The following is a 16,561-nucleotide window of genomic DNA, read 5'->3' as shown; positions in this document are numbered from 1 at the left end:
ATCTAAAATCCAGGCTTACAGTTTTCAAATGTCAATCTAATTTGGTGACAATATATGGTAACTCAGTGCAAGCAGACTGACGTGTGACCAATATGAAATTGGTATGAATGTATGGAGTAATTACTGTGAATATTCCTTCTTATGCAATCAAATGACAGCTGTGCCCACGTACTTCCTGATTGAAACAATATACTTTTACACAATATGATTCAAAGAGTCTTTTGCGACAGAAATTTTACATAGACTGAATTTTCCGCTTATCTTTCAATTAATTCTTATAAAACTATTTGTTTCAATTCATGTTTACAGCACTTGAAGTAACAAATAATTGAGACCAGAATTTACAGTTACCAATACATTACTTATATCATAATAACTTATATAACTATAATGTACATTGTAATTACATAACCATTAATAAATAAATAAATAATTATATAACTTTGCTGATTTGAGATCTATGCTCTCTTACCAGGCTGTGGAAGCTGAGTCAGAATGTTTGGAAACCCTTTGAGTTGAGTTTTGAGGCCATCCAGTTTTTGTTTCTTTTATAACTGTGTACACACACACACACACACACACACACACACACACACACACACACACACACACACACACACACACACGTAACATATACATTGAAGTTCAGTTTATAAATAACATCATGAACCATGAATTTTTAACCAAATATTTCGAAGAGGCTGCAGACCTTATCGATGAAGGGGAACTCTGAGTCTCTTTGAAATATTTGGGTTGGAAATGACATGTATGGTTCACGATGATATCCATATATATATGCATATATATTGTACAAGTATACATGACATTTGTATAATTTAGGTTTAATATAATTAAAAATGCTGTACATTCCCATATAAAAAAATGTATTTTATACTGTGGTCATGCATTGGCATAGATTGTTGTAATATACCCATGAGTCTCCTGTGGCACTCTGCCTGTATATTTGTATGTAGGACACTTAGGGTCTACATAAACAACCATTACTCCTGGGCTAGTAGTAAAAAAACTTGTCTTGAAAGTCTAGCATATCCTGTGTCTTTTTATGACATTCTTAAATCATGTATTGACATTTACATTGCAATCGGTGTAGTGTAGCAAGCAGATTTTATGCAACCCTAACCAGCAATAGATCTTGATATCGAAGGAAAGCTATTAACAAATACACTATCTGGACATATGAAACCTACCTCAACATAATATTCATTTTAGCAATTACATGACCACAATATATTATGCAAGATATTGCACACCAGGGAGTCAGAACTATACAACAAACATGATAAAACCAGTCTGCTCCTTGCAATGAGTAATGTTTAATAAAACAGTTCTTTGCACATCTCCACAGGTTGTGAGAGTAGGGCTTCCAACAGACATATCTAGTCTATCTTTGATGTTTATTTTTAAAAGGGAGTGCATTTTTTTCTAAGGTATGAAAAAGTGGCAATTTATGATGACAACAGTACTCAATAAGGGTATAAATGTTCAACATCATCTCTTCACATGGCACTGTCCATGTAGAATGGTGAACTATATCCATGTAGTGTTTTTGTGTGCAATGGTAAATGTACATAATCCTTGACATTTCCTGGTCATAATTTTTCATGGTTCTGATCAAAATCTTTTTTTTTTGTTAAAGGTGAATTAAGAAAGATAAGTGAAATCTTTATTTTTTAGCAGTCAACACATCCTAAATCTCTTGGGGCTCTGCATGGAAGTCAATTAATGCTTGCCCCTAGGAAATGAGTAATTAGTGCTTAATTTAAGAGGGTTCCTGTCACATTATGCCAGTTTTATTAGATTTCTCACTGCTGTTATCAAGATATCAAAATTAGAAATTTAAAGGGGCACAACCAGAGTATATGTAGTTAGTTGTTGTTGTTATTGTTGGTGGTGGTTTTGTTTTTATTGAAGGGGTGTACATTTTGCTGTATATCACAAGGTATCTGTAGCATATGTCTTCGATACTGAAGCCTACTTAATAATCACTACTTGCTGTTGGCAGAACTTACGCACACATAAACTTAGAATTTAACAAGTTCACACACACATAGAGATTGATATAAATATATAAAACCTAGAAGAACTATATTTCATTGACATCAAAGAATGTAATTAAGTATTTTAATAATAATAATTGGAAAAATCATCAATGTACTTTAGTTGATTGCTTAATAATATCCCGTCACCTGCATGTCTGAATATGAATGATCAGTGCATATCAATCATCCTGTCAGAATTTTATAAAAAAATTATCAATAGTTGAGTTGATCATTTCCTTTTCCTTTTCTACAAGCTTACTATCAAGAAGCTGTTTGTAGTTTTGCTTTGTTTTGCTTTAAAAGAAAGGGGCACATGCTGAGATTTAAAGTATTTGGTATACTTTTTGCACATATTTAAGAGGTACTCACATTATTGTACCTACTGAACCATACTTATCCCATTTACAAATGACTGAACTCAAACCTGGTATTAAGATATGCAATGATCTGTAGTAATGTAATTTATCATGCATACCAAACAATGTTCAGGAAATCCTATGTAATCAACTGTTCTATTAAACTATGCCAGAAGACAATCATAATATTATAGAAGACTTGCACCAACAGTGGTTTTGTTTAATTAAGTATTTTCAGTTGAGTATTATATATGCTAACAAACTAAGTTTGTGCCACCTTAACGTATACTGACAATATTAGTTTCATTTTTAACAAGTCTTCAGTGTGGGAAGATGATACTCAACAACACTGATATATGCTATGCTGTACATGCAGTGAAATAATTCTACATACATGTCTAATCATAACAGAACAGTGGGGCAAAAACTTGACAGGCATGTATTCCACTTTTGGGAGCAACAACAACAAATATTGTTACAACAAATATGGCTGCCATATTTGCATAAAGGTTAAGGTCACAAAATCAAGTCTCATACATATGAACCATTGTCATTTATGCCAGGTTTGGCTGAAATTGAGTAACGAGTGTCTGAAATATGGCTATAACCCCTCCAGGCTGTGCCTGTTTGTGGCAAAAAATAAAATTTGCTGTCTTTCATTAGTAATATTAAATTTGCAAGCGCTACGTATCCTTGCATGAATAATGAAGATTCAATTTTGTTTGGAAGATATACAATTCTATTTAAATTAATTGCATTCCACAAAATTACTTAAAGTACCATCTCACCCACAAGTTACAGGAATATGTGACAAGTACATGTATATGAAGAATATGAAGCCAAAAATGGTCATAGTTGCTGTAGGTATACTTGTACATGTTCAGATAATCCATCGGGGTTGCTGTACTGGCAAAATAGGCTGTACTTTTATTGCTATGGGTTTGCCTCAAGTTGCTACGCATACTTTATATTCATTTTTGGCAAATCCCATGGGCATACAGTCATGGCTGTTTATACTTATATCAATTCACTTGACTAACTATAATTTCTGGGGTATCAATATTGGTATCGTTGTAGCCAAACAGCTATAACTATGACATTGTACCCCTTTGTACATCTGCTGATTCTTCCTTTAGATTTAAATCAGGTCATTGCCATGGTTACTGAACGATTTTCCTCTTTTGACATGGAAAGTTCCTGTTTCTTACTTTAAATAGAAATATTCCTAAGACAGTTACGATTCCAATTACACTTTTATATAAATAAAGAAATAAATAAACTATATGCAAAACAACTAAATGGTGAGACTTTCAAAAACAGCAGGAAATTGAGTTTTCAGTGTTCAAATTGTGGCAGGAAAATAGTTACATTGAATAGTTAAAATGATTGTTTCCTGCAAGCCAGACACAGAATACACTAAAGTAAAACATAACACATCACTGCCTTTGCCCAGTTCAGTCTATTATCCCGGTGAAATAAGCAGGTGCCTCTTCCAGTTCATTGGTGTTCACAGTCATTAAAATTGTGTACAAAGTTTCTACATCAGATGTAGTGTAATTAGGTCGACTTTGTGAGAAATGTTACATTCAGTGTGCTAAAGGAAGGAAGTAGTCAGTGCTATTATTATGTGTGGCAAATAGGTAACATCTACATTCAGTTTACTAGGCTTTAATATGCCTGCAGTTCCCGTTCACATTTATGATCAATTACAATGCATGATGGGAAACTGTATCTAGATTCCACCTTCCTCTCCCCTAAGATCCTAAAACCTTAGCAAGAAAGTAGTAATGTGATGACATAATGGACTGTTACCTGTTTGAAGCCCCTGTACATCAACTGTAATTCTTTCTTGGTAAAATTGGTGGTTCTAACCAACTCATCCAGTCCATCAGGTTTGTACCGTACCACCTGCATCTCCAAATCTTCTAAATCATGATCTGATGATAAAATAGAAAGAGAAGAGAGGTTTTAGTTTAACTACATATTAAAGTTGGTTTGTAATTAGCACTTGCTCTAGTAGATACATGCACAGTGGACTGCAGACAATTCTTTTTAATTTCCCCCACCATTTGAGAAGATTCAATAGGAGTTCTAATTTTTGACTGCATTCCAGACTTTTAAGGACACATGAAAGTGTGTATTTAACATTTAGCAAATGTGTATGAATAGGCTAAACCAGATGTCTTTATCAGACTGAGTCCATATACTCTATATAAGCAATTATTTGACTATTTGTCTTAACTGTTTTGTCAAAATTATGATCATGTTTGTAAAGATCGCATTTTTTAAACGTCAAACGTCCTCATGACATTTGCCTGTATTTGAATCATATGTGCAATACCTTCAATAGTTGATGGTAATATTATGATATATGCACAAGTTGTGCATTGTAAAGTATACAGCCATGTAATATATTGTCCAATTTTGACTTCTTTCAACAATTAGAAGCAAGTCTTCTAAATTATAAGACATAGTCCCCTGACACGTAATGTATTAAATGGGTACATGTCTAAAATATTTATATGTAATAATAACAGAACACCATTCTGTGTGAGTTCTTAGTGTGGGTACTCAGGGGTACTTGCGCTTGTGCTTGCAGTGTTTTCTACTGCACTGCATTCACTCACTACCGTATGTTTGTGAAAATGGCTGCAGAGAACACTGCAAGCACTTGTGCATGCCACAATTGTACTTGCACGTGATGGGGTTCTGTCATACATTTTTGCCCTTTTGTCAAATGTACAAGTGGAATACTCATCACAATTTAGCTCATTCCAAGATGAGTATATTAAAGACACAGATCTCCTTTCATTTCCTTAGCAGCAATCTGTACATACAAATATTTGTTGATTATTAAAAGCAAGTATAGAAACTTTTGAAAGTTTTCACAATAATGAGATGCTTGTCCCTTAATCTGACCATTTGTTGGTACTTGAAAGGGATATTAGATACATTTATTAGCAACCTATTCATACAGTATGACAGCTGTTTTAATGCAACATTTCAGAATAAGTGTTATACAATGACTTCATTACCTTCCTGAACCATATAATACATTCTGTATTTTCTAATTTAAAATCTGTCCTAAAAATCCTGATGCATATTCTGGCAATTGCAACAAAATTTCAAACTCAACATATTCAAAATGGAACGCACGTATTCAGCATGAACACTATATATGTAGATATATTTATACAATAAATGTAAAATTTTACTTTTTTTATCTGCAAATATAACCCATGCTTGACTCAATACTTCTCTATATTGGTGTCAATAATGCATTTTTTTGTATGGAAATTGACATTTTCAGGATCCAGTCCATCCTGTTATTTCAAAATGATTACAAGATTGTAAACCACAGGCCTATTTATACGGTAATGTCAGAAACGTTTCATTGCTTCAGCAGGAATATGTCCTCTGACTTGCCAGAATGCATCATACCTGATGATAATCTATCTAGTCTTAGTATACAAGAGGTTGTTCACACTGGAAATAGAGATAGTGTGCTACCATGTAGTATGTAACAACACTACGATATCAATTACGTATCTCTATTCTACTATGTAACCTATCAAACAGGATATACAGGCAAGCTATGAATAGCCCAAAACTCATTTTGAAATGTCTGTGTTTAGTATGAATGGATATACTATACTGTAAAGATACATGTAAGCTACTATTGATAACACGAGTCTTTCAATCGCACAGCATGTGGCATCATTTAACAGATGAAAACAGTTCCAATGATTGATATCACACAAAGAACCACACAATATTACTTGAATGTGTAAAAATAAAATCTAGATTTATGGGTATATTGCACATTAGGGTCAGAGCTACATATATTTCTACTTATTAAAAATCCTTGACTGTTTAGTTAATTGTATGCAATTGTTAGATGCATTAGATGGCTTTGACAAAATAGCAACTGTTGTAAAGGGCTACATTTCAATCCTGGGTCATCGGATTAGTGTTATCTTTATAATAAGGATAATATGAGACCATTCTTTAGTTCTGAGCCAACTTTTTCTATAGCTTTCCCAAAAAACTGTAGTTCACAACTACAGTTTAATCCTAATCCAAGGGATTACAGTTATAAATTTAATCTTTTGATGATATTTTACTAAAATAACTCTATGATATTTTTCAATATCTTCCTTTTTTTTTTTAATTTTAGAATAACTATACCATATGCCAGACCAATTTATTCTTTAATATCACTTCAACATATATGCTGTGCCTACCTTCACCACAAAAATAAAATGCCAAAAGAGAGGAATTCCATTCTAATAATAATTCATCTCACCTTAAATGTTAATAAGAGATTACCACATGTCACAAAGTGTGACATGACGTATCAATTACGAACATTATCACATTTTTAAGAACACAGACATCTGACAAACATTCTTGACAATGTAAATGGAATGCAGTTGGTGATGAAGAATGTCACTGCCATATTTGTTTTTTATTAAGAGAAAATTAAGCAGGATATTATAGCAAATATGTAATCCAATATTGTAATGTTTTTTTGAGTTGCGATTGCTTGAATATTTGACAATAAGCTTTAGATAACGTTATCAGTGAACAGAATGTAGACACTAATATAAGTATTGCATTTACTATTACATTATTAAGAAGGGGAGTGAATATCATAGCAGCCTATATACAGTACATTTCTTCTTGTTTAAAAATTAAAAAAAAAAAAGACATAATATTTGACATCATGAAATATACTTATCTACAATGAAGAGAGAACAGCAGTTGCCACCTTAGTCATTATATAACATGATTACTTAATACAACCAAGAAGATATGGCAAGTGTAATAACAGCTAGTATTTGCCATAGAATTTGTTTATAGGGCTCACAGACTGGGAACACCTTTTGTAGGTGCCAGTTGGAGACCAAGTGTGGATTTGGGAGAGTTATGAGGCTTGATTGATGTTTTGTTACCAATGTGACAAAAAATGATGTTTTTTGGAAGATGATATTCATTACAAGAATGCCTGGTGTCCTTGTTATTTTGTTTAGAGAAAACAATACAATAATATTTGCTATTTTTATTTGGTTGCCTGAATGTTTGATAATGCTCAGCTTTGTAGACTACATTGTAGGCTGAGTGTTGGAAGGACTGGAATGTAGACAGCAATAAGACAAATATCATAAACATCTCTTATATGTATCGTTAAGAAAGCCTTGTTGGAAAGATGACATTAACCAAATCATGCATGAATGCCATCTGTACATCAAACACCATGAAAGGTCATATTTGACTTTCTCACTTCATGTAACTTATATTCATATCCTTATCTGATATTGTTTTCTCACTGCATGTAGCCTATATTTATAACAGGATGAGATTTTCCTAAGCGAAAGGAAAGCGAAATTGTTCACTTAAATAGTTCCTTCACTTGAAATATACTGCACAGAGTGATAATTGATTAAGTGCACAAGGCAGGAAACATTGCATCTGAATACTAAATTATATGAAAATGTCTTTTTATCAAGTTCAAAGTGCATATTCATTGGCTCGATGAAAGATAACAAAATTGTAACTGTTTAGTGCAATTAAATTAAGTGCACTCTACTTAACAAATATGCAGTCAGTCATAGCAAGAATTATGCAATGGACAGAATGGAAAGACTGCAGATAATTTTCCAACTGTGCAAACTACTACTAATAGTTATTCCTTGCTAATACTTATAGACCTAAGATGTGAACAATGTTGCTAATAGATAAAACATACTAAGGGATCACTTTTAAGAATTAAGCAATGAATTATAACAATAAAACCATTAAAAGCAATATATGTATAGTAACTGTTTTTCAATTTCCTAGCTGCTTGTAGTAGCTCCAATTTAAGGTCATAGCGTACCTTTCACATCTTAACATGTGAACATTTTGCAGTGAATTATTATAATAAACACAACATTTAAAGTTATACGTGTGCCAAATATGAAGCAACATGATTTACAAAGTCTGCATTGAATTATAGCATACACAAGAATTTAAAAGTGTTATATGCATAATTTGATGTAATGATAACGATGACCGTACCACTTGCCATATTTGGGCAGAGTGTGCCGGGGTCACAGTGATACAGAAAATTACTGCCTGGGTTTGATGCGTGTGCTCTCCACTGAATTGCCCTGGAATCTATAATACTGGGTGTATGATAACAATCATTTGACTTTACTGGTCAACATCAATCCGCTCCACTACACATGATTATATAGGTGTCACATGTGTGTGAAAATAATAGTCAGCCATCTTGTTTAATATTTGTGACTAGGTAAACAAAATTACATTATTCTGAAAATCGCTGGCAATCATTCTAAGAGAATCATATGAATATGGATTGTTTTGTGAACGTAGATAAATTAACAGTTCAAAATGTTATTATATGTATACATGTAAATGATGTATCAGGAACTGTGAACAACTAAACACAGTAAATCAGTAATATTCTTGCAATGTTGACATATGTATAATCACTTTATCGGTATCTTACATATTTTGTTCATCGTAATTATATTTTTATAATTGAAAGAAAACAGGTTTATTTTCTACTGAAAGTAAAAGTTTCTAACTCATTTGAATTGCTTCATATATTTCCCATAAAAGTACAGCATTATTTATATTATGTTCTCTTTTACAGCTCTTTAAAACTAAAGAAGGAACATTAGGCCCAGGGTCATTTTCTTGATAAACTGTTCATTACAACACTGATTTATGTTATGAGATGGAATTCTCGTTCAGGTATCACACAAAATCTTGGATTGAGTTCCCATTGGGGAATCACACAACACATAATATATCCCCTATTTGAAGAAAGAGATGATGAATTTTAGAGGTGTGAACAGAAGTTGGATAGTTCGATACATATATTAAACTGACAAGTACGTCCGACCTGAATTTACAAATTGAACTTTTCGGACCTCTAGTTTGTTCAGCAAGACTCCAGCAAATTTGGATCATTCTGTCAGATCCAGTTTAGACATAGAAGAAAGACAAGTAATGTGCTCTAAATCAAAAGTGGAAGAAGAGAATTTATTTATGTAGACCATGTATAGAGGTTGATTGGTTGAATAAATCATAATATTGACACTGAGGCTGGCAGCATGAGCACTGATGACCAGCCATATTCAAGTACAAAAAGACAAAGCATTTGTAATTAACAAAATTGAACATGGAAAGCAATTTTATAAATTTACACTCTTGAAAAAAAGAGTAAAGTTATCAGAGGTTCTTAAAAACTGTTGGTTATCTGAAAATTTCTATGCTAATACTCAAAACATCAACTATAAATGATCACATAAATTCTGTTAGAAATGTCACCATATTTCATCAGCTTTTTGTGTTAATTTAAATTAAGGTAAGGCTTTAATTTGTATAAATATAACTACTATTATTCCTAAATAGTGAGGTAAAGTATTCAACATGCATTAAGCTAATTTAGCTAATTTCCCTGTTGGCTTGCCTCAACCACTAGTTCAGACAATGTTGTTGCAGTACTAGGCATACACGTTTAAATCCATAGAGATCAGAAATCAATAACAGTTCAGAATATGAATTTCAGAATATGAATTCAGAATATGAATTTCAATAAAGTTGATATTAGTTCAGCTGGAGAAATCACAGTCTAAAGCAGGGAATGTATATCAATGAGTGAGATTTAAATGTTTTTATCACATTAATCACATGACCATTTGTCATTTCGCACTGAAAACGTTGCAATACTTGTCATAAATTTTACATTATTACTCTTTTCAACATAGGTGGATAGAGTCAACATCTCAATATTTTATAATTTATAATTTTATCATCTTGTTATTTTATTGCAAAATGCTGCCAAGTCTGAAGTGAAAGTACACATCTGCAGACATCCTATGTAATTTGCATACTGTATGGAAGAGTAGGACACAGGAACCAAATGGTAATTTAAGTAAACAAAACATTTACAACCAATACAGTTCGGGATATTGCATTCAAGCATTGACAACACAGACAGTCTTGATAGTCAAAGAAAGAATACAACATAATTTATTTGTCTCCAACACTGTCTGTTTTGTGTACATGGTTTGATGAATCCCTAGTCATGGTCTGACTAAAATTTGTGAGTAATCATTAGAGGGAGACATGTTGAATGCTGAAATGCTGCCACAAGGATTTTGTGTTTTATAGTTTCTCAATCAATGATTACAACTAATTAGGTATAACTGTTTAAAATCACTCAAATGCACGGTATAAAGCTTGACTTACCAAAATATTTGAAGAAATGTTGGCAAATGTTACATAAACAGATAATGTTATTTTTAATCTTTCCTTTACACTCAGTCCTACTCAACAGATCATAAAAGAGCCAGTCTGTATTTACGTCAATTTAGATAACTTTGGCATTACTCCAGGACTTCCAAAAACTGATGTACAATTCACTGTAACAGCACTCCATGACTACTAGTTCTCTTGCTGGGATGCACAATAGCAAAATCAACATCTATTCCTGAATAGACTGTATACTCTTTTGTTGTCATGAACAAAATGTTGTACACACTGTACAGTATTTGTTAAACCGCCTGCTTATTGTCCAGTTGAGATGTTATGCCAGTTTCAATTAACAGATACTTACATTTTCAACCAACATGACAGAACATGCACAACCCACTTGAAACACAATGACGAAGTGTCAGTATACCGAAACGTGAATTTGACAAACCACCATCATATTGTACAGTGTCTACTAATAGTAGTTGTTAGATGGTGACACCCTTTTGTCAATAACTGCATTGTTTGCCTTGTTTGCTAGTAGCCACCATCACATTTAATCCTGATATTTGTGACATTATCAAACTGGGTGTATTATCCAATCCTAATAAGCCTTTTATTTTGCAAAGAAAATTTCTCACGCAATGTCGTTAAAAAAAATCATTTTGTTAAAATGAATTTATACTGTCCATCTTGATTGAACATTGTGAAAGTTTGCAGTTAACCCCTTGTTCTGTATTTCAAGTTGTCAATTCCGATTTTTTTCATTTTTTATTCTTACACTACAGTAACTGTGTAATTGTAAAAGTTGTTTTAAATCAAGACAGCACATAATCTTTCCAATAGTGTACATTAATATCAATTTTTGAGTTGGTGATAATTACATAAAAAATATTAACAGATATTTTACCTGGGTTCCCACCAAAATAATAGTAGTCAAAGAGGATTTTATCTGACATTAATAATTCCCTTCCTCTGTTAACAAAATTCTCAAACCTTAGCAAAAGGAGCATTTTAAATTAATAGTGGTCATTTTGTAACCTAATTAGTGAATTTCTATTTTGAACCACTACATTCTGTTTTCAGGGGTCCATAACTTTAAAAAGAAAAGTGTTTGGTGAAAATAAATTTATAATTTATCATGATAAAAATGTCAACAATAGCAAATGCATATATATGTCTTTTGTTTCTAACTTGGTAAGTAGTGCAACTTGACATGAACTCTTCTATACATAGACCAGCTCTCATCAAATAAATGGCAGACAGGATAACAAGTTAAAACCTTACAGTAAATAAGGAATGAATCGATGAATAACAATGTCTATAAATGTTTATCTGGGTCTGATTACAAGAGACTGCAGATCAACATTTCACTGTACACTGAACGTGTCAATCTAGCATCTTTTATTTGCCAATTGGCTGTCTGTCTGTTTTCAAACTGAACAGCACTATTGTTAACAGCCAACAGAATGTTGATGGTCATATGATGCAGTGGTTTCAAATTTTACTATCATACGAGTACTGTTTAACAGCCAATAAAATTATGCAATATGCTTCAAAGTTACAGCCAACAGAATGACTATGCTTTCAAAGTTGACTATCACGGTACTGTTAACAGCCAACAGAATGACTATGCTTTCAAAGTTGACTGTCATGGTACTGTTAACAGTCAACAGAATAACTATGCTTTCAAAGTTGACTATTATGGTACTGTTAACAGCCAATGGAATGATTATGCTTTCAAAGTGCTTTGAGGTTTAAGGGACATCAACTGAATTCACTTGTTTTGATTTTGTTTGTTGTTGTTGTTGTTGTTGTTGTTGTCGTTGTTGAGGGTGTGGCGAGTTAAATCCACCCAGGGTGCTAACCCGCGTCACTACGTTAATTATTGTTATACTAAAAGGTATGTGTTGTAGTCTACATACTGTAGCACACTTACTTGGACAATTAAAGTTACAGCAAAAAGTTTCAGATGTTTATTATTCCTGGGGCGCAATAATATACTAAATTAACACGCACCAACAGATTCATATGCAATTTTTATGCTATAATAACAGACTGCCGGCAATTCCTAATGCCATGACATGTTTGAGTCTGAGTGATTAACTTTTAATAATATTACATATTATTTATATACTACTGGCATGTGACTTGCATGTTTGATATGTATTACATATGTCTTACCATGCCTCACTGGTCAATTCTTATTTTAAAAAAACAGAACTTGTCAAACTCCAGTTGACTAACTTAATCTAACTTGCACTCGTGGTTTAAATTTACCTAGTGTAACCATGTGCACACAAATAGTCAAATTACGTGACTAGTTTTTTTACTGACTATCCTTAAAAACAGCTAGGTCTCAATAAAATATGTTATTGTAGGTGTGTGTGATTGAGTTCAGTGTCTGAAGTTTCCTAATGGATAGTACGAAACATCCCCAAAAAGTATAAAAATCACTCTGTCGACAAAAGTATCTTTTACAAATGTAAGAAGACTACAACAGAATAGCCAAATGGTGAAAATACTATCTATATATATTAAAGTTATTTTGCTATCTGTTAAACTCACCATACATATATATACATTTGTGGTATACTCATCTGCTAGATAGTCATGGACTTTAATTAGATATCATTTCTCAATAATTTACTTTGTTCAGCCAAGGAAAATATCAGTAACCTAAGGGGCCTGGTCACTACAAGTTGTAAAAGAGAAGTGACAATACCCTTACTTAGCTCATGAGTATTTTTCAGCTTAATGAAGAAAAATATAGGGAAATATCATAATTATACCTGTGAACTCATAATTTTGGAAAAATCATGACAATAATTGAGACTTTGAACTTTTTGACATTTTGAGGACTGCACAATGAATGTTGTAAATATGCATGGTCTTGATGTTGAATATACGTACGTACGTATCACATGACGTTGAACAACAAGGGTGTAAATATCTTTTTGTCCGAATGTGTTCAACTTGACTTGCACATGGTATAAGTGGTTCATAATCCTCATTGTCTAATCATGGTATAATACTACCAATAACTGTATCCTAAGAACAGAGAAAATTACTCTGGCTCAATCACACGAATGTTGGAATACTGTTCATATCACTATCAACGCAACATTAGAGATGATAAATTTTGACTTTATGAGCTCAGTATCTATTAAATAGTTGAGTGTTTCTTAAAGTGGCCATATGGATGAGGATTGGGTATTCATTTTATTAAAAAATATACATTTTTTTTGGCTTTTTGCAATGTATCAAGAGACAAACACAGACTTAGACAATGTTGTTTCACATTGATTTTTCAAGTAGAACACACGATAACATTGCTTTTTAAATTGTAATCCAAAGTAAATACCCAATTCTCATCCATATGGCCACTATTAAACTTAACTCATTTCATTTCATGCATTAAATAATTAGTAGCTAGGTACATCCTGGTCCCTTGATGCTATGATGGAATGTATAATAAAAAACTGAAATCACTTTTGTTATTTCCAAATGACAGATCAATCCAGTATGAGGACTCGCAAGGGAAATTCACACTAGTGTAGATGTAAAATATAATATTTCATGTTCATATCAAATTACTAGTTTGAAAGATAAATCGGATATTTGAAAACCAATACTGATTCATAACAATTGATGTCGTTGGGACTTGAATATATTTATTAGCTCTGTCAGTGACATCATTTTCACACCACATCCTACCCTGAGGGATAAATATATAGGTATGCAGACACAAAGGTATGCAATGCTATGTCTTCTGGAGTTTACAAATTCCCCAAATATGTCACTTCTTAATCTACATTTGAGTTAAGCCTGATTCAGGCTACAAAATGTACATACGTTATATCTTACCCATGTACATGCAAATGAAGTATAGTATACATGTAGTACAGAATCATGTTTCATAATTTTGCAAATTTAAATATATATGTCAATCAGTTTTTCAGACTTGGATATTTTTATATAATATGAAAACGCTCATGTTCTTAATGTTAGTCTAAGATCAACATTACAGGGAAAAAACAAAATCAATATCTCAATATTGAAAACAAAACAGACAGGTGAATCACAGGTTTGAACAAAACTTGTCAAACACTCTGATTATAGCTTTTGCCTAGTCAGTATTCGAGTATTTATCCATTCTCTTGTATGATTGTTTGTTATTCTACTTCTCCATCTATGTATTTAATCATGTTGTGCAATAGCCTGAATCAGGCTGTGCAATAGTCTTGCCCAATTGCCTGCTATACTTTAAGTAAGGCTATGAAAAGTCCGATCAAATTTCAGATCATGGTTATTTTTTAACCTTGTGTGATAAAAACATTTATTAAAGTGCAGTTGTAATTTGTATAAAGTTATAATTACTGTATCATATGATCTATTTTGAGAGCAAAAGTCACTCATAATTCAGTTTTAGTGTTTCCGCTTCGTGATCAATGTATCATTTTAAGATGATCAAATTGCCAAATGGAGTAATCCTTCCTTGTAAAATCTGTTCTTCAAAAGACAATTCAGAAATGGAATTTCCTTTTTAGTATAATCACGTAAATGTTGATGGCATATATGCAGTGTTATCACCACTTCCAAGACAGCATATGGCTAACTAAGTACTCCAAACCACACCAATACACTGTCTGATCTCCCACTTACAGTAGTTCAGATTAAAATTGAACTAGGGTCAGAGCAGCTTGTGTGTGTGCAAGGACTATTAAGTCTATAGTTATACGGTAGATTGTGCATATAATTACACACATGCTGCCAGGCTTTGTATTAATTGTACAAGTTAAAAAATGCACTGACTGCCAAGGTTTGCTGTAGTTAATATATGCACTGACTACCTAGGTATTCACTGACTGTCTGGGTATATTGATGTGGTTAAAATATATACTGACTGTATTTGAATGCTGCAGTTATAACATGCACTGGCAGTCTACTAGGTATTGCAGCAGTTATAACAATGCACCAACTACCTAGGTATTGCTACAATACCTTAAGAAGTCAGTATAAGTTTTAACTGCAGCAATACCTAGGTAGTTGGTGCTGTTAAAACTTACACTGACTTCTTAAGGTGTTGCTGCAATGAAAATGTGCACTGACTAGTCTACTTATGAATTGTTGCATTTAAAACATGCACTGACTGCCCAGATATTATTGTAGCTAATAGTACCGAATGTCCAAAGTATTACAGCTACATTTAAAAGATGCACTGACTGCCTAGGTTAGGTATTGTTGTAGCTGACACAAATCTAATAGAACTGTTAATAAGTTTGATTAATTATCTTCACATTGGTAATATGTGTATAATACATGACATGAACATTTCATCAAAGCCATCAAAAACAACATAAATTAAGCACTTCAGTAGGAAACATTTAAGTGGATATAGTAGTCATGCTGTCTGATGAGAGTATCAAATACCCTATCTAATACTAGTTAAATACCTAAATATCTAATACATTACCTGAAATGTATTTCACTATAATCATTTTAACTGTTCTAATATCATGCTTTCTCAGTGCAAACCATAGTTGATGACAAATTAAATCATGGAGGGCAGCCATGAAGACCGAAGTCACCCTTTGAGAAAGTTAATACTGTAGTACATCATTTTATTTTTTGCTCTTTCAAGAAGTAGAATATATGTGAACGAAGCTATGACAGTCACCACAAATATATATACATACCTTGATTACAACACACAGAAATGTGAAAAAGACAAACCAAGCTGTAAATGTTACAAATACAAAGTGAGTGCCTTCTTTTATTACTTTAAATATGGCTGAGTTACTATTCATTACTGAGTTAATATTCGAACCCATTACCATGGTAACTGCATCTATAGATATCGTGTTTCTCAACCAA

The 16,561-nt window shown here is 32.7% G+C and overlaps 1 protein-coding gene across 4 annotated transcripts in view; it reads right to left on the bottom strand.

Annotated features, from left to right (window-relative positions):
• LOC144446149 (calsenilin-like) overlaps positions 1-16,561 on the bottom strand; it is a 156,866-nt gene that overhangs the window by 33,985 nt on the left and 106,320 nt on the right. For all 4 annotated transcript variants that reach the window (XM_078135872.1, XM_078135873.1, XM_078135871.1 and 1 more), the window contains one exon: positions 4,229-4,353. In XM_078135872.1, the coding sequence (XP_077991998.1) occupies positions 4,229-4,353 (125 nt within the window). The remainder of the gene's footprint in view (positions 1-4,228; positions 4,354-16,561) is intronic.

The sequence above is a fragment of the Glandiceps talaboti genome, chromosome 15 (genome assembly GCF_964340395.1).
Source record: "Glandiceps talaboti chromosome 15, keGlaTala1.1, whole genome shotgun sequence".
Taxonomy (NCBI): Eukaryota; Metazoa; Hemichordata; class Enteropneusta; family Spengelidae; genus Glandiceps; species Glandiceps talaboti.
This window is presented reverse-complemented; position numbering and strand designations above follow the sequence as displayed.